At 39.2% G+C, this 18,302-nt stretch overlaps 1 protein-coding gene across 1 annotated transcript in view; it reads right to left on the reverse strand.

Annotated features, from left to right (window-relative positions):
* Positions 1 to 18,302, reverse strand: part of Cntn1 (contactin 1) — a 122,761-nt gene that overhangs the window by 2,955 nt on the left and 101,504 nt on the right. The window contains exons 21-22 of the mRNA XM_013018742.1: positions 16,745 to 16,857; positions 15,436 to 15,592 (exon numbers count right to left, since the gene is read on the reverse strand). Coding sequence (XP_012874196.1) covers positions 15,436 to 15,592; positions 16,745 to 16,857 — 270 coding nt within the window. The remainder of the gene's footprint in view (positions 1 to 15,435; positions 15,593 to 16,744; positions 16,858 to 18,302) is intronic.

Here is an 18,302-nt window from a genome sequence, read left to right on the forward strand (position 1 = left end):
CATTGTTGCAACGGGTCCACCTGTATCCTTATTTAAACGACTTGTTTTTCCCCTTCCCCTCCACAAATTATACCGACATCAAATACAGTGAAAGCAGGGATTATTCTGTGGGGGAGAGACATACAAAGCAGAAACAAATGCATGAAAGAAAAAAACACATTTGAATACATATCTTAGGGTTCATTTTCCTAACATCACCTTATCTGACCTTTTCTGCTTGACTCATACATGTACTAGATATTGCAAATAAGGGAAACCATGGGACCTATGTATCTTTGGGCTTGGCTTACTTCACTTAATACAATATGTGGATTCTACATAGTCATGGAGGATATATATGTGTGTGTGTGTGTATGTGTGTGTGTGTGTTTTATATGTAATAAAATAGACCTCATATTATTGGTATCCAGAATAATTCTAATACTAACATGATATATACTGAACGTACATTTCTCTGTTCACATACATGTCGAATATTAAGCAGGATGAAGTCATCCACCCTATAAATTCTTTTTCCTGTATCACAAAGAGGGTAAAACCCAAACATATTAGCTAAAGTATGGTATATTCAGGTGATGATTCCAATGGTGTGACTCCTTTGAACAACTTACACTTTAAAAGGAAGCTACAGCTTGTAGCTTGTAGCTGGTGTGTGTGTGTGTGTGTGTGTGTGTGTGTGTGTGTGTGTGTGTGTGCAGGTCAAGAGGAGTGGAACAAATGGAGAGTGGACGGGTGGATGAATGCAGTCATAATATCTAATTTAGATATGTGAAAATGGTTGTTTAGAACAAACTGTCATTTAGGAGGATCAATAGGCATGAGCTCACAACCCAGTTCTAGCACTGCTGTTCTTTGTTGGCTACTGGACAGCTAAAGGATATGAACTTCTCTGTTCAAAATGACAGGGTTCTGTGTTATAAATCCCACTAGGGTCATGAGTCTATGAGTCTAAGAAAACCATACTATATTGAAGAATAGCAAGCGCTGAGCCATAAAAGTTGCAAACAAATTTGTTGTATTTCTCCCAGCTTGTGATCACTAAAATTGACATAAGTTTATAAATATACATTAAGAGCTTGATCATGTAAGTACTAGTGGCTTTATGGGCCTTTTCAATTCAGTAAAAGCTGCTATTCTTGCTGCTCCTATGTGTTCAGTAATTATGGACCCAGATGCCAAGCAAAATAGACTTGATTTTTGGCAGAGATATATGGTTTGCTGGCAGCCCATCCTGGCAGTTGTATTTGTTCTTTTCTGACGACTCTGGCTCTTTCTCTGTTAGAGAAGGCTAGATTACCAAAGTGAATCTTTGAGAAAGGTGTGAACATTGGCAAAGGAGTGATGACCAATTATTTGCTGTGAAATATAAAAGTAAACACTAATTGCCTCCTGGCTAACAAACACATGTTCAACACATGATATTATTTTGGGGAAAAGTGAGACTGTAATGATAAGGACTTTTGTGTGTGGGGTGCGGGGAGTTTTTCTCACTTGAGGATGGTGGCGCTCTACCACTTGAGCCACAATTCCGTTTCTGGTTTTTTTTCTGGTTAATGGCAGATTAAGAAGCCTGGGCTGGCTTTGAACCAAAATCTTTAGATCTCATCCTTCTGTATACATAGAATTATGAGGACTTTTAAAATTGGCTTAACTTAGAGATGAGTGACATTTTCCTAGTGAGATTTGGGGTTAAAGAGAACTCTATCACAGGGTTCTGAATCTTGTCACTCACTTGAGTATACAGTCTCTCCTCTCCCAAGGCACCGTCTTTCTCTGAGCTGTGTGCCTTGTTTTCTAAAATGGAGGATTTACTATTTACACAGCTGGTATTTTTGAGAATAAAACATTAAAAACAATTTAAGCCTAGCACCAGTGCCTCATGCCTGCAATCCTAACTACCAGAGATCTGAGAATCTCAGTTCAATGCTAGCCTGGGCAGTAAAATCTGGGAGACTCATATCTCCAATTAACCAGTAAAAGAGCAAAAGAGCTAAGGGACAGCACCCAGGCCCTGAGTTCAAGCCCTCGTACCAGCACACACAAAAATATGGTCAAAGTACACAGTAAAAATGACCCGTGAACTATGAATTTGAAATATGAAATTAAATTTGGTTTATTTTAAAAATACTGTTGAGTATTTAGTGAGTCTTTATCCTATTCATACACATAAATATGCACATAATAAATTTCATGAGTTTGGTAATTCATGTTAAAAGTAATATTTAGCTGGGCGCTGGTGGCTCATGCCTGTAATCCTAGCTACTCAGGAGGCTAAGATCTGAGAATCACAGTTCAAAGCCTTCCCAAGCAGGAAAGTCTCTGTGAGACTCTTATCTCCAATTAACCACCAGAAAACTGGAAATGGTGCTATGGCTCAAAGTGGTAGAGTGCTGGCCTTGAGTAAAAGAGCTCAGGGACAATGCCCAGGCCCTGAGTTTAAGCTCCATGACCAATAGGAAACACAAAACAAAAAGAGTACATTTAATTTCTCATTTTAATATTTTTTGATGGTACTAAGATCTGGACTCAGAGCCATGTGCTCACTAAGCAGACATTCCCCTACTGAGCGATACTTCCAGCCCCCGCTATGCAATTGTTATCTTGTGATAGGATCTCACTTTTCCTGCTTGGGCCTGTGTCTGGACCTTAATCCACCTATTTTAGGTTCACGTAGCTAGGATGACAGGCTCATGCCACTACATACAGCTTCTTTACTTGGGAGGATCACATGGATTTACCTTCGTCTCCATTGGATGACAGACATGCACTACTATGCCAAACTATTTGTCGGGAGTGGGTCCTGTGTACATGTCCACAATTAGCTTTGAACTACAACCTCCTGCGCTCAGCCTCCCAGAGAGCTAGGATTACAGGCCTGGCCAACAGCATCAGCTTTACATTTAATTTCTTTTCCAGTGATTACTTCACCTAAAACCAGAGCCAGTTTATTAGATAATCTTGCATTTTGCTTTAGAACTGTTTGTAAGAATATTATTTGTAGTGGGAGACTGGAATTTGTAGAATAGATTAAACTGTTACCAGGATCAATTTTTAGTAACCTTAATTAAGGCTAAGTGGACACCTCAAATTCCCACTCTACATTTCCATGATAGCAAACAGAAAACTCTCCTTCCATTACCTTTACCTTACCTAGTTCCAGTTGTATGTGTGTGTGTGTGTGTGTGTGTGTGTGTGTGTGTGTGCTGGTCCTGGGGCTTGAACTCAGAGCCTAACCACTATTCTTCAGCTTTCTTGCTCAAAGCTACTGCTCTACTGCTTGAGCCACAGCTCCACTTCCAGCTGTTTGGATATTTAACTGGAGATAAGTGCCTTGTGGACTTTCCTTCCTGGGCTGGCTTTGAACTGAGATCCTCAGCTCTCATCATCCTGAGAAGCTAGGATTACAGTGTGAGCCACCAGCACCCTACATTAGAAACATAGCTTATTGGGGTTTACTAAGAGATACATGAATACTGCCCCCGTTTCCTCCTCTTTCCCAAATGTTTCACCTATTGTTTTGCTTCTTTTGGTTTTGGGGAGACAAGGAGTTTTCTTTTTATTGGGAAGGTTACTGAAACTCAACAGAAAGATGCTCTTTGGAAAGAGCAAGATTCTAATAGGCTCTGGGTATTATTTTTTTCTGAAATTCTTATACTGTGTATCTACAAAAGAAATCCCAAAGTAAGCCAAACAGATCTTCCCACAGATTTGCTGAATTCTCCATTCTTCTTTAACACAATCTGAGTAGTTGATTTGTTGTTAGTTTTAGCATCTATGCTCAAGGTCATGGTGGGGCACAATGTCTTCTTCAAAGTAAGAAAATGAAGCCCATAAAGGCCTACTGTACAATGAAGCTGACTGCAATGAGCCTTTACAGAGAGTCCATTTTATATAACCAGCCCTAAAATGAGAGGCAAGATGAAATATGTTTGGGAAACACATATCTGTGTGTGTTTATTGTGCCAGTATTTGTGGTGAGATCATTCCTCACTTCTAGGAAAGGAGATTAGATTTTCTTAGAATACTAGCTCCTTTGGGGAAGACACATGTAGCTTCTGCCAGGCAGTGCTGTGGGCCCCGAGTGGAAGTTACATTGAGTTTCATGTGGCTCCTTTGGGGGAACAGTCTGGTCTGCTTGGAAGTGATTTCTGTCACATATCTGGCTGAAGTAGCTGGTACCAGCCTCACACCTGCAACCCTAGCTGCTCAGGAAGCTGAGATCTGAGAACTAATGTTCAAAGCCAACCTGGGCAGGAAAGTCCAGGAGAGTCTCATCTCTAATTAACCACCAGAAAACCTGTAATGGAGCTGTGGCTGAAGTGGTAGAGAGCTATTCTTGAGCAAAAGAGCTCAGCGACAGCACTCAAACTCTCAGTTCAAGCCTCAGAACCGACACCACCACCCCCAAAAAAGTGGGGGAAGCTAACCAATAATAAGCTTTTATTTCTAAAAAAAAAACAAAGAACGCTTTCATTTTAAGCCATTTCTTTATATTAATGCAATATAAAGCTGTAGTTAACCTTTATGGAAGACTCATTCCCATTTCATGAATTCAAAGAACATTCTAGAAGCAGAAAAACATACAGATCCCTAAAATAGAACGAGATGTTTTATCATCATCTTCTTGACCATAAATTTTATAGGACACAAAACACATTCTGTTAGACTATATTTCAAACACAGTTGTTCGAATGTCAGAAAGGCATTATTACTTGGGAAAAGAGCCACATAGAAACGTTTGTGACTTGAATCAATGCCCAGGTTTTAGTTTTATGCTTATAACGTTGCATTTTGCCTAATTAAAAATAGTTGAGGATAAGCCATGAAGGACATATTGTACACTGACTACAGAACATATGTGTTTTCAAAACATATTCCATGATAGAGCTACAGCATTTAAAAAAATGAACAAATACAAATGAAATTTGTGAAAAATGTATCCCATGTTTTGACAATCTTTAAACCATGCACAAATATTTAAAAACCAAAGATGAGTACTTTTAACATGATATAACAATTGACAATAAAATATATGAAGGTATTTTTCCATGGGAACACATTATTCCTGTACTACTATTGCACCATTTATTAGTTAACTGCTGAAGATAAGGAAAATAGCCGTGATAAGTATTTTGGCCTACATTAGCTACACATTAATTATAAAGACAAAAAATTTGTCCAAAGTTACAGTGATTAAAGAACTTTGTTATTGCTTCATATATAATACATATGTTTTACTTGGCAACAATGCCCTCAGTCGTACCAAATTATTCATTCTATTAAGCTCAAACTTCAGTAAAATATTATTTCAAGAAGAATACTACAGAGATATTGATTGTAGTTCCAAGCAATCTGATAATAGTTGAAAGTCAGACTAATTTTCTCACTTTTGACACAAAGGGAATTAGTCCACAAAATTCAGATATAAATTGGAATTTATGTTCTTAACTATTATTTATTCTGCCTTATGAAACATTTATTGTTTCAAAAATTCCCTTGAACAAAATTAATATGTGATGTAGATACAATCCTTAAGGGATTAGATAAATAAAATGGTAGTTAATGGAGCTCTAAAATACTTATGACCTAAGACTTTCAGTAAGTTAGCTTCATTTGACAGATGGGTGAAAAAGAATTTTAAAACTCAGAGTAAGAAAATTAAATTATTCTCCACTTCTTTAACTGACTCTGAAGTTCTATAAAAGTGTAAAAACTTTATTATCCTTTGTAATGATACTCAAATGTAATTTAGTTATTTAAAATCTTTTATACAGTGGTTAAAAGATTTGTTTACTTACTTAAAAGACTTAAAATCTGTTTTTATTTAAAAGACATGGTAAGTAAACACAGTTTTCAGTCCTAAAGGGGGAAAAAAGAATAATAACAGGTGGCTTCAAGGAGCTGCAAAAAATTATGTTCAATCATCAAAAGTCTCAATTCAAATAACAAAATAATTGCTAGAATCAGAGGTTCATGCCTGTAATCCTACCTATTCACAGGACAAGATTTGGAAGACTGCAGGTCAAAACCAGCCTGGGCAAAAAAAAAATTCTGTGAGACCCTATCTCCAAAATATCCAGCAAAAAGCTGGAGGTCTGGCTCAAGTGGTAGAGCACCAGCCATGAACAGGAAACCAGTGTAGAGCAAGAGGCCCTGAGTGTAAGTCCCAGTAGCAGTAGCAATAAGCAAACCAAAGCAATTAAGAAAATCTCAGAACCACTTGGGTTTCCAGACATGAACAATCTTCTTAATGATTGCTTTTCTATCATTAGCAGAAAAATATAGTCAATGAAAGCATAAGGAAACAAAAGATAAATATATTTTATGGGTGTAGTACTTTTTCCTTTATATCAATTTTATTTTTACATGTATGGAGGTTTAAGTCACTACCACTGGTAGTGACTACATATAAAGAATGTCTGCTGGGAGCTAGTGGTTCACACCTATAATCATAGCTACTCAGGAGATTGAGATCTGATGATAGAGGTTCAAAGCTGGCCCCAGCACAGACTGTGAGATTCTTTTTTTTTGGGTGGGGGGTTCTGGTTGTGGGGCCTGAACTCTGGGCCTGCGCACTGTCCCTCAGCTCTTCAGCTCAAGGCTAGCTCTCTACCATTTGAGCCACAGCGCCACTTCTGGCTTTTTTCTTTCTGCTTATGTGGTGTTGAGGAATTGAATCCAGGGCCTCATGCATGCAAGGCAAGCACTTTTACCACTGAGCCACCTTCCCAGCCCCACTGTGAGATTCTTACTACCAATAAATCACCAAAAACCTGGAAGTGAAGTTGTGGCTCAAGTGGTAAAGCACTAGCCTGGAGTAAAACAGCTCAGGGTCCAGGCCCAGGCCCTGAATTTAAGCCCCAGAACCAGGATGCTCGCATGTGCGCACGTGCACACACACAGACACACAGACACAGAATATCCTTCATTTATAAAATCCAAAACTTTCTCAAAAACTCTCAGCAGATAAAGTCAGCAAGCACATGGGAAGCACATTGGGAAGATGTTAGTTGTGATGATTGTGATGGCTGTTATTTCAAATAACATTGTCAGTTCAAGTAACATTGTCATGGTTTATTTATTTCTTTGTCCATTAAATTGATTTGATTTATCATTCAGATTTCTCCCTGAAGTTCAATTTTTTTATTTTATTGTAAAAATGTTGTACAGAGGGATTACAGTTACATGAGTAGGGTAATGAGTACATTTCATAGCGAGCATGGTTACTTCCTCCTTTATTTTCCCCTACTTCCCTCCCCACCTCCCCAACTCCTCCTGCCCCACCCCCCACCCTGACATTGTAAAGTTCGTTTTCAATATAGTGTCCTGTACATCTCGTCATCACAATGGGTCAGGCTGTTTATGTAATATTAGAACCACATATGACTTCTTATTTATACTAAAATCATGAATCCTTTTAGTTTCCTTCCTTCCTTCCTTCCTTCCTTCTTTCCTTCCTTCCTTCCTTCCTTCCTTTCCTTCCTTCCTTTTCTTTGCAGTAGTAGGAATTGAACTCAGGGCCTTGCTCTTGTTAGACAAGTCCTCTATCCCTTCCTCGTACCCCCTTTTCCTCTAATTTGTTTTGTGATAGAGTCTGGTACTTCTATCTTGGTTGGCTAAGCAGTCTGATCCTCCTATCCTGAGAAGCACGATGCCTTTTTGTGTCCATTTTTCTTCCTGCTTCTTTTTTTATTTTAAGCATTTACTATTTAGATTAATTGGTTCTCACATTTTAGTATACATTTTAAAAATAACTTTGAGTAATGTTTATGAATGATTCAGCAGGAGGCGACCATGTTCCTAAAATATCTGTGGTCTCTGTCTTTCAGACATTGTCATGCAGCAGTATTTTTTCCGCTAGTGTAATAAAATATTCAAATATTGAATAGCCATGCTTTCTTAGAAGTTATCAACTATCTCATTCTAAAAAAATTGGAGGTGACTTACAGAGATCAAGTATGATGAAAGAAAAAAACTTGAAACTAAATAATTTTTAAAATGTGGTTAAGAAATAATACCAAAATAACTACATTGATGAATGCTACTTTTAATTATATCATTAACATTAATTGGCTAGGATGTATACAAACACTTTTTAAAAGCACTCCACAGAGGGCTGGGAATGTGGCCTGGTGGTAGAGTGCTTGCCTAGCATGCGTGAAGCCCTGGGTTCGATTCCTCAGTACCACATTAAAAAAAAAAAAGCCAGAAGTGGTAGGATACTAGCCTTGAGCAAAAAGCTCAGGGACAGTGCCCAGGCCCTGAGTTCAAGCTCCAGGACTGGCAAAAAAAGAAAAAAAAGCACTCCACATATATTCATGCATGCTTAATTAAAATACATAATTCTCTATATTGCTTTGCTAGAAATATATCACATATTTGGCTCTTAATCTTGGCCATTCACTAATATCATCATCCAAAAGATAAAAAACAGGTAATGTGTCAGGAAATCCCATTAAATGTTCCTGAACCAGGCATGAACCCATTATCTCAGCTACTCACGAGGCTGAGAGTTGAAGGTCACACTTGGGACCAGCTTGGGCAGAAAAGGCTGAGTCTCTGATTTACAATTAACCACCAAAAGCTGGAAGTAGAGTTGTGGCTCAAGTGGGAGTGCCAACCTTGAGCAAAAAAGCTCACTGACAGTTTTATGCAGGCCCTGAGTTAAAAAAAAAAATCTAGGCAACAAATGAGGAAAATATAGTTCTAAAAGTGTGGACCCCTGAATGGAATCCTGGATTGAAGGGAGATGTGAGTAACCTATTTATAGTGTGTGTGTGTGTGTGTGTGTGTGTGTATGTAGATTAAGGCTAATATTAATCAAATTTAAATAGGCAATGGCTGAATGATCTACAAAGAATGGATTACTTCACTGTAGCTCTAGTGTTGGTTTGGTGTGTGCCTGTGTGGGTGGTGCTGAGATGAACTAAAGTTGAGACAGAAACATTCTTCCTCTAAGACCTCATCGTCCACATTAAATAGAGTCTTGGACCTTCAAGACTCCTTAATATGAAATGTTATTTTAGTTAAATATTAGTTGTTAGCCTAGACCCCTATGCCTCTTGCTCTGGATTCAGACCAGTCTGAGTTTTCAATCCTGGTTCATACCAAGACCTAGGAGTAAGTTGAAGAGTATTTGTAAAATCATATCTCGGTAGTTGAAGTGAGATCCAAGAATAGCTGGGAATATAATCGGTTGCAGTGTTTTCTTGTTTAAATTCACACAAAGAAACGTCAAATTTCCATTAGAAATTAGTAAACATTACAACTCATTTTTTTCCCATGCAAGAATCAAGATTCTTCCATTCTAATTCACATTTAGTCTGCAGCCTCTGTCTCACCTGTGGTCCTGAGTGGTGGCAGAGGCCAGAACAAGGAAAATATCACCAGCAAAGAGTCAAGATGGAGCCCTGTGCCAGAGGCTTATACCTGTAATCCTAGCTACTTAGGAGGCTGAGAACTGAGGCTCACGGTTCAAAGCCAGTTCAAGCAAAAAAAGTCCATGAGACTTATCTCCAATTAGGCAGCACAAAGCCAGAAGTGGAGCTGTGGCTCAAAGGTGCAAAGGCTCAAGGATAGTGCCCAGAGCCTGAGTTCAAACGCTAGGACTGCCCCCCCCAAATAAATAAATTAATAAATGAATAATAAATAAATATCTACACAGATGCTGATTTGCTGAGAGCACAACACCTCCAGGAACAGCTGAGACACCTTCCTTTGAGACTTATTATTATTCCTTTGACCACTGTTTGTTTGTTTATTTGTTTATTTATTTATGCCAGTCCTGGGGCTTGAACTTCAGGGCCAGGGCACTGACCCTGAGCCTCTTTTGCTACAGGCTAGCACTCTATTACTTGAGTCACAGCACCACTTCTGGCTTTTTCTGTGTATGTGGTACTGAGGAATCGAACCCAGGGCTTCATGCACGCTAGGCAAGCTCTTTACCACTAAGCCACATTTCCAGCCCTTTGTGTGACCACTTCTCTGTCATGTATAGTACTTAAGTCCTTCCCGCATCTCATGGTCATGTGACTCTGGACTGGTACTTTACCTTCCAACACATTTAAGAAAAAGAGATGAAGCTGGGTACAGTGGCTCACACCTGTAACCCCAAGTACTCAGGAGGCTGAGATCTAAGGATCAAGGCTTGAAGCCAGGGGCAGCAAAGTCTGTGAGAACCTTATCTCCAGTTAACCAGGAAAAAGATGGAAGTGGAGGTATGGTTCAGATGGTAACGTGTCAACCTTGAGTCAAAAACCTAACACAGGGCATGGCGGGGGGGGGGAGGGTGGAGGGGAGAAGGGAAGGAGGGAAGGAGTTGGGGAGGTGGGGAGGGAAGGGATGGTACTGGAAAAACAAAGGAGGGGGTAACAATACTCCATAGTAAATGTATTCATTACCTTACTCATGTAACTGTAACCCTATCTTTACAATAAAAATATACATCAAATTTTTTTAAAAAACCCTAACATACACACACACACACACACACACCAGAGAAAAGAAAAAAATAGAAAAAGAGATGAGAGTCAAGTATGCAGAGTTTGGTACAGAAGGTTGTAGAGGAAAGACCACTGATTGGAGAAATTCATATGCTTGAAATACATTCATGATGCATTATACTCACAAACTGACATACTGAATTGAAACTCCTTAGTACAACTTCGTAAAGACAATAAAAATTACTATTTTATAACATTATTTTGTTTTCTCTATACAAACAGCCCCTGGAAATGCCATTAGCTTCATTAAAACATTTTTTTTTTTTACTGGGAATGATCTAAAACAAGGACTGGCTCCTCTTGTTACCTGAATATGGGAAGTACTTTCAGACCTCATGTTCCTTCATAAATCACTAATGCAGGTCCCTAAAGTGCTAGCAAATGGACCACTGGAATCTGTTGACATGTCACTTTCCTTGCTTAAGTGTTTTATAGTCCATTGTTATAGCATGAAAGGTTTCTAGTTATATTTATGATTAATTTCCAGGGTTTAATTTTGTAACAATGACAAACCTACTTTTTCTTTTCTCTCTTCTCTCTCCCTTTCTCCTTCCCTTCTTTCCTTCACCTCTCCTTTTCTTCTTTTTTCCTTCCTTCCTTCCTTCCTTCCTTCCTTCCTTCCTTCCTTCCTTCCTTCCTTCCTTCCTTCCTTCCTTCCTCCCTCCCTCCCTCTCTTCCTTCCTCCCTCCCTCTCTTCCTTCCTTCCTTCCTTTCTTTTAAACACTTTTTAAAAGCACTCCACATATATTCATGTATGCTTATACTTCTACAGGACAGAAGATGGCAAAGCAGAAAGACTAAATCTGTTTTCCATCATAGTGATCCAGTCAGTAGCTTTGGTTATATAGTTTCATTTAATAGCTTGGAGTTACCAAAAGCAGTAGGTTAAATGTTTAGATGACATCATCTGGGAAGTATCATCAGGATAAATTACAGATTTTATTAGAAGACATAAAAATGACAACATGAATATAGAGTAACTTGAAATCAAATGGAAGAGATGCCTTGTTCTTTAAGAATCTGCCCTCGATTTTTACCACCCACTATCTCTGGTAGAGGGCATCCTCATCTTTTAATCATCCCATAGCAATAACCTTGTCACTCGGCTCCTTAAATCTCCCTCCCCTTCCCCACATCTTGTAGAGTTACCAGAATGATTTTTTTTAAGTGAGAAAAAACTGATCCTGGTACTTCCTCCTTAAAAGTTTCAATTGATAATTCTTGACCTCCAGGAAAAAAAAAGTTTATTAAAGCCCTTCCTAGGCTTGGCTATAATATTTATACTCTGTCCAAAACGAAAAGGAAAATCAGCAGGGAGTGGTAGCTCAAGCCTGTAATCCCAAGGACTTGGGAAGTAGAGATCAGGGGATTATGGTTCAAGGCCAGCCCTGGTGCAAAAGTTCAAGAGACTCCACCTCAAACAGGGGCTGAATGTGGTGGTATGCTTCTGTGATCTCTAAGTGACTCGAGGAAGCACAAGTAGGAGAGTCTCAGCATAAGGAGCACAGAACAGGAGAGCCCCAGCATAACGAGAGACACTACCTTGAAAAGAACCGAGGCAAAAAGGGGCTTGACTCAAATGTTAGAATGCCTGCTTTGTAAGGGTGTCCCTAATTCAATCCCCAGGATTGTTAAGATGACAGAGAGAGAGAGAGAGAGAGAGAGAGAGAGGATGGATAAAGTCTGAGAATATAGTACATATGTTCATAGATAAAAATTTAAACATTCAGCTAGGCACTGGTGGCTCATGCCTGTAACCCTAGCTACTCAGGAGGTCCTTAGTTCAAGGCTAGCACAGGCAAAAAATGTTCTCTTAACTCCGATTCGCCTACAAAAAGCCAGAAGTAAAGGTGTGACTTAAGTGGTAGATTGCTATCCTTGAGCAAAAAAGCTTAGGGAAAGTGTCCAGGCCCTGAGTTCAAGTCCCAGGACTGGCACACAAAAAATTAAACATATGCTTCTCAAGGATCCTTGATGAGAGTCTAAAATTGATAGCAAATATAAAATAAATTAGCCTAAAGATAAAACAAATTAGCCTAAATTTATATGCAAACCATTCTAGCTACCTGCATATTGTCTTAATTTAGAACCTAAAATATATAACAACAAGAGTTTTAAAAGAATATCAAATTTATGAGACATGTTTGTGATGAAGTATTGAGGGTGTCTGGCTTACTTCGATGTGCACTGTAGACTTTCAACCAAGAATAATATGTTACATAATTTATTAATAATTTATCTATTTATAATCTATCAAGTGAAAGAGAAGTGGAATGACAGATTGCTATGGCTAGTAAAGTTGCTTTTTAAAAACATATTGCAGGGTGTGGATGGTAGGGAAAAACTGGGAGAGAAAGAGGGAAGAGCAGACATTATTTGAAAAGGAATGTACTCTTTACTTGACATAGAACCCCCATGTACATCACCTTGATCGTATCAATAAAAATGTTTAAAATGTATTGCGATTTGTTTTCTACACATAGGCTATTAACATTAGACTGTCCAGTGTCAAAGTTATACCTATTACACGTGTTTGGTGGCAATATGCCTTACAATGTGCTTTGGGGCAGCTCTTACAGTCCAAACTCTCAGTGAAATCTTGTAGGAAGCAAGAAGTCAGCCATAGTGAGGTATTAGTTCTTGCTATAAACCAGAGCATTCCCAGCTACAGTCAACAGTTCGGGAATTATAAGCACACTGATGTTAGTCATCCCTGCAGCATCTCTACCTGCAAACTACTGGGCCAAATCTTAGAAACCAGGCTCTGCTCCCCATAAGAAACAGATGAAGGATTGTTTTATAAGGGTGGTATTTGGGTAAGATAATGCAACCCTGTCTTCCCAGTTACGTGGGAAGGTAGAGGTTTTCGTCCAGGCCAGTCTAGACACAAGTTAGCAAGACCCCCCCCCCTCCACACCCCCACCTCAGTCAGCAAGCTTGAAGTGGGGGAGGGTATGTGCTTTTGATCTCAGTCATGTGGGAGGCCAGAGGGAGGAGGATCACACTTGATCCCCAGCCCTGGGGGACATTTTGAGATTTATCTGGAAAAAAAATAATGTATCATTTAACAAAAATGAAGTTGCTTTTAACCAAAGGTCAGAATTTTCTTCAACCCGATTAATCATGACTGAAAAGAGTATAACAGTGGATTGAAGTGATGAGAAAAGCACTTATATACAATGATAATAAAAATATGAATATTTTAAAAGAAATTTAACGTAGAAATAAAAATTCTTTTCCTCTGTATTTCCATTTAACCTGCAGAAAGATTATAAAAATGTCCCAGAGAAGTGTTAGCTAGGTTAGAAAAACTCAGAATGGGTAGATATACATTTCATCTTTTTGCCTGGAAGAATATCAGTTAGTAATATCAGTATAAGTGGAAAGTAAAAAATCTTAAAGAGGCAAAGGAAATGATCTGTAACAATTGATATGATTTACTCAGAAGAAGTTAAAACAGAAGATTACACACACATATATATATATACAGGGACTAGAAATAAATTCAACTGAATAGTAACTGAAACTAGGGTATTTATAATAGGAAAAAAATCCTAATACTGTGTGTTTCTATAATTTCTAAAATCTAATACAAGAAGAAAAATAATAACATTTAAACTGAAGATGAATATTTCAAATGTATTATACAATAAATTTTGATTTGGAAAAAACTTGTGTTACGGTAAATTTCACAAAAATCTTGCATATAACAGAAACTAGTATGTCAGTTATTACATTCTGTGGCACTGAGCTAAGGGATCTGTTATTGACTTCATAAAGAACATATTCATCTGTTTATATATAAAGCACTATTTTTACCTAAAGTCATGATTCATATCTTTGACTTAGCATCTTCTTATATTTTCATAATCTCCAAGAAAGAATTTAAATTGGTATCAACTTCAATGAAACGCTTATCATGCAGATCAGATAAGTATAAAAATAGAAAAAAAACATTTGAATGTTTCAAAACAGAGAAGAAATTTCTGCCTGAAATGTATATTTGAAATTAACCCAGGAAAAATGCAGATTGCAAGAAAAAAATAGACAAAAAAACAAGAGAATTAAGGAAAAGAAAAAACATATTATTGCTGTACTTACCTGTGTCGATGAGAGATAAAAGATGTGTATATGTTAGAAGAGTATTAAAAATACTCTTTCCTTTTGGTATAAAAGAAATTTTAATACTATTCAAATATGGTCTACTATTACTTGCTGCTTTTAATGACTTATATTTGAAGTACATATCTTTATTTTAAAATACTTAATGGACAAATAGAGATTGAATATAGTCAAGGTATCCAACATGGATGATTTTATACACACATACACATACACACCATTGTGAAATGATGACCACAATCTAATTAACATACCTACCACATCCATGAAGTTCATGAGATCCTGAGAACTTAATCATCCTATAACTGAAAATTTCCAACTATTCTTTGATGCCTAGATAATAAACAACAAGTATGTGATAGCTGGAGATTAACTTTTGTGACCAAGAAATAAAACAAGAAATAGCTGGGTGCTGGTAGCTCACACCAGTGATCTTAGCTACTCAGGAGACTAAGATCTAGGGATCTTGGTTCAAAGCCATCTGGGCAAGGAAGCCTGCAGGACTCTTCTCTCCAATTAATCACCAGAAAACCAGTAGGGAGCTGTGGCTCAGGGCTAGCCTTGAGCTGAAGAGCTTAGGGATAGCACTTGAGCCCGGAGTTCAAGTCCCAGGAGTGGTACACACACACACACACACACACACACACACACACGTGTACACACACACAAATATAGGGTATTCTTGATATGTCAAATCTACTTAGAGCAACACTGACACTGATATATCAGCACCACCTTTATTCTCAAGAGGCTGTATAGCACAGCAGGCTCACAGGTACTTGACTGACCTGTGCCTTGATCCATGGCTTACCTGAAATTTTTACTTGAGACACAACTCCATCTCCCCCGTCACTGTGTGCTCGAACCTCCACCACGTACTCTCCATCGCGGGGGATGGGCAACTCGATGGAGTGCTTGTGCGTGGAGTACAGCTTGCCGTCATGCTGCCCGTCAGGCCTGTAGAGGACCTTTGAAGGCCAAACACACACTTCACCAAGGCATGCTAAGGACTCAACACCCCAGTACTAAAAACCCTTCATGCTTTCAGTTTACGTTTTAACTGTGTGTGTGTGTGTGTATTTGTGTGTGTGTGTGTACTAAAGCTTGAACTCTGAGCCTGGGTGCTGTCCCTCAGCTCTTCAGCTTAAGGCTAGCACTCTGCCACTTGAGCCACAGCGCCACTTCCGGTGTTCATGTGGTTAATTGGAGAGAAGAGTCTCACAGACTTTCCTGCCTTGCTGGTCTTGAGCTGTGATCCTCAGATCTCAGCCTCCTGAGTAGCTAGAATTACAGACATGAGCCACTGGCATCCGGTATCATTTTTTTAAAATAAAAATACTTTTGCTAGGTGCTGGTAGCTCATGCCTGTAATCCTAGATACTCAGGAGGCTGAGATTTGAGGATTGCAGTTTGAAGTCAGTCTAGGCAAGAAAGTCCATGAAACTCTTATTTCTAATTAACCAGCCAAAAAAAACCCAAACAAACAAAAGCCAGAAGTGGAGCTGTGGCACAAGTGGTAGAGTACTTGCCTTGAGCAAAATAGGGAGGGTGTTGCTGAGGTTAAGACCCAGCACACTAAAAAGTAATAATAATTCTAGTCTCCTCTTTAAGGTATTCCTTCCCCGACCCCCACCCTCCACCCCAAACCAATACTATAGTTAGAACTTAGGACCTTGACCTTATCTTTCACTAGATTTTTTTTTCTGCTCATGGCTGGCACTCTACAATCTGAGCCAAACATCCAACCCATCATTTTGCTAGTTGATTGAAAATGGGCTCTTGTGAATGTTTTTGCCTAGGCTGGTCTGAAACTGATCTCTGCCTCCTGCGTTAGCTAGGATTACAGGTATGAGCTACCAGCACTCAAGTTAACAACACTATTCTTTCAAAACAGTTATTCTGCTTATCTTACTCCTTTGACATAGCTTTCTCCTAAAATTCACTTAAGCCGATCTTCCCATTTCAAAATTTATCATGAAATTAGGCCATCTGATTCTGCGTACCCAGGCAGAATGAAAGAGCTGAGTGAGCTTCACTGACATGGCAGGGATGGGCACAGGGATGATTAGCTGTAAGAATTCAGCTTTGTGAGGAGGAGAGGCGAATTGTCATTTACTTACCTTGTATCCTGTCACAGTAGACTCATTGGACAGTGCAACCACGTGGTCCCAGGTGATGATGTAACGTGAACCAGACCTTATGGAACTTATGATCCTTGGTGGCTGGCTGGGAGCTGTGGGAAGCAAGGCATGCAAGCAGTGGTCACCAATTCCAACCTTAGTTCTGCAGAATTCACTGCATCAGGAACTGCAATGCTGGTGATAACCATGCTGCCAGCAATTGGCCTTTGAAGAGTGTGCTGAGTGGGTACATGCAAGACTTTACTACACTGGAGGAAGTGGGGGAATGGACCATCTTTCTTTCTCTCCCCATCATGCTTTCTCCTCTTGTGTGTGTGTGTGTGTGTGTGTGTGTGTGTGTGTGTGTGTGTGTGCCGGTCCTAGCGCTTGAACTCAGAGCCTGGGTGCTGTTCTTAAGCTTTTGTGTTCCAGGCTAGCACTCTCCTACTTGAGCCACAGCTCTGCTTATGGCTTTTGGATGGTTAAGTGGAGATAAAAGTCTGGAAGACGTTCCTGCCCTGGAAGGTATGGAATTGCAATCCTCATATCTTCCTTAGTAGTTAGGATTACAGGCATGAGCCACTGGTGCCCAGCACCAAATCTAGTCCTTTTTTTTTAATATATAAAAACTACTATTTTTCACCTCCACTGAGCCAAATCTGTTTAGTTCTCACTGTTTTCAAACTTAAATCTGTGAAACATAGCACAGATTTGACCTTCTTTTAAGTTTATAATTATTCTATGGATTTTTCTTCTGTCTCCCCTGCTGTTCCTTCTCATTCATCCTCCTGAGCCGGCTTTATATTTTTCTACTCAACCTGGATAGTTTATCCTGAACATTCTTCTCAGATGCTCTGTCAAACTTCCGTAGGGACTTAAATCATAGCTTTAAATCGCACAATTGTAGCTGTACCTCAATCTCTTTCTTGTCTTTTATTTTATTTATTTGTTGGTCATGGGTTTGAATTCAGGGCCTGGGCACTGTACCTGAGCTCTACCACTTTGAACCACAGGGCCACTTCTGATTTTCTGGTGTTTCATTGGAGTTAAGAATCTCATGGACTTTTCCTTCCAGGTCTGGCTTCGAACTGTGATCCTCAGATCTCAGCCTCCTGAGAAGTTGGGATTATAGGTGTGAGTCACCAGTGCCCTTATTTTTTGTCCTTTATACAGAGGTGCCCAACTGTCTATTTCTACTTGAATGAAAGACTTCTCAGATACAGTACAATCAAGATGGAATACTGGTCATGTCCCTGTTAATCTGCCTCTTGGGAGTCTTTCCCACTCTGTGCAGACAGTATACCTTGACTCCCAGCATGTGAAGGCAAGAGCTGGTGCTCAGTCTTCTATTTTCTCATGTCCAACACTCATGTCCAAATAAGTGGGAAGTTTTCAACTGTACCTGCAGAAAAATTCCCACTTCTGTCTTCATTCCCACTTCTGGAGAGCCATTAGCAATTCCCTGCTCAAATACTAGATCATTTATTGGTTAGCTTTCCTGCTTTCTCTGCTTGACCTCAGGGCCAGGGCATTCTCCCTTAATTTTCTAACTCAAGCC

The sequence above is a fragment of the Dipodomys ordii genome, unplaced genomic scaffold (genome assembly GCF_000151885.1).
Source record: "Dipodomys ordii isolate 6190 unplaced genomic scaffold, Dord_2.0 Scaffold42, whole genome shotgun sequence".
In the NCBI taxonomy this organism is placed as follows: domain Eukaryota; kingdom Metazoa; phylum Chordata; class Mammalia; order Rodentia; family Heteromyidae; genus Dipodomys; species Dipodomys ordii.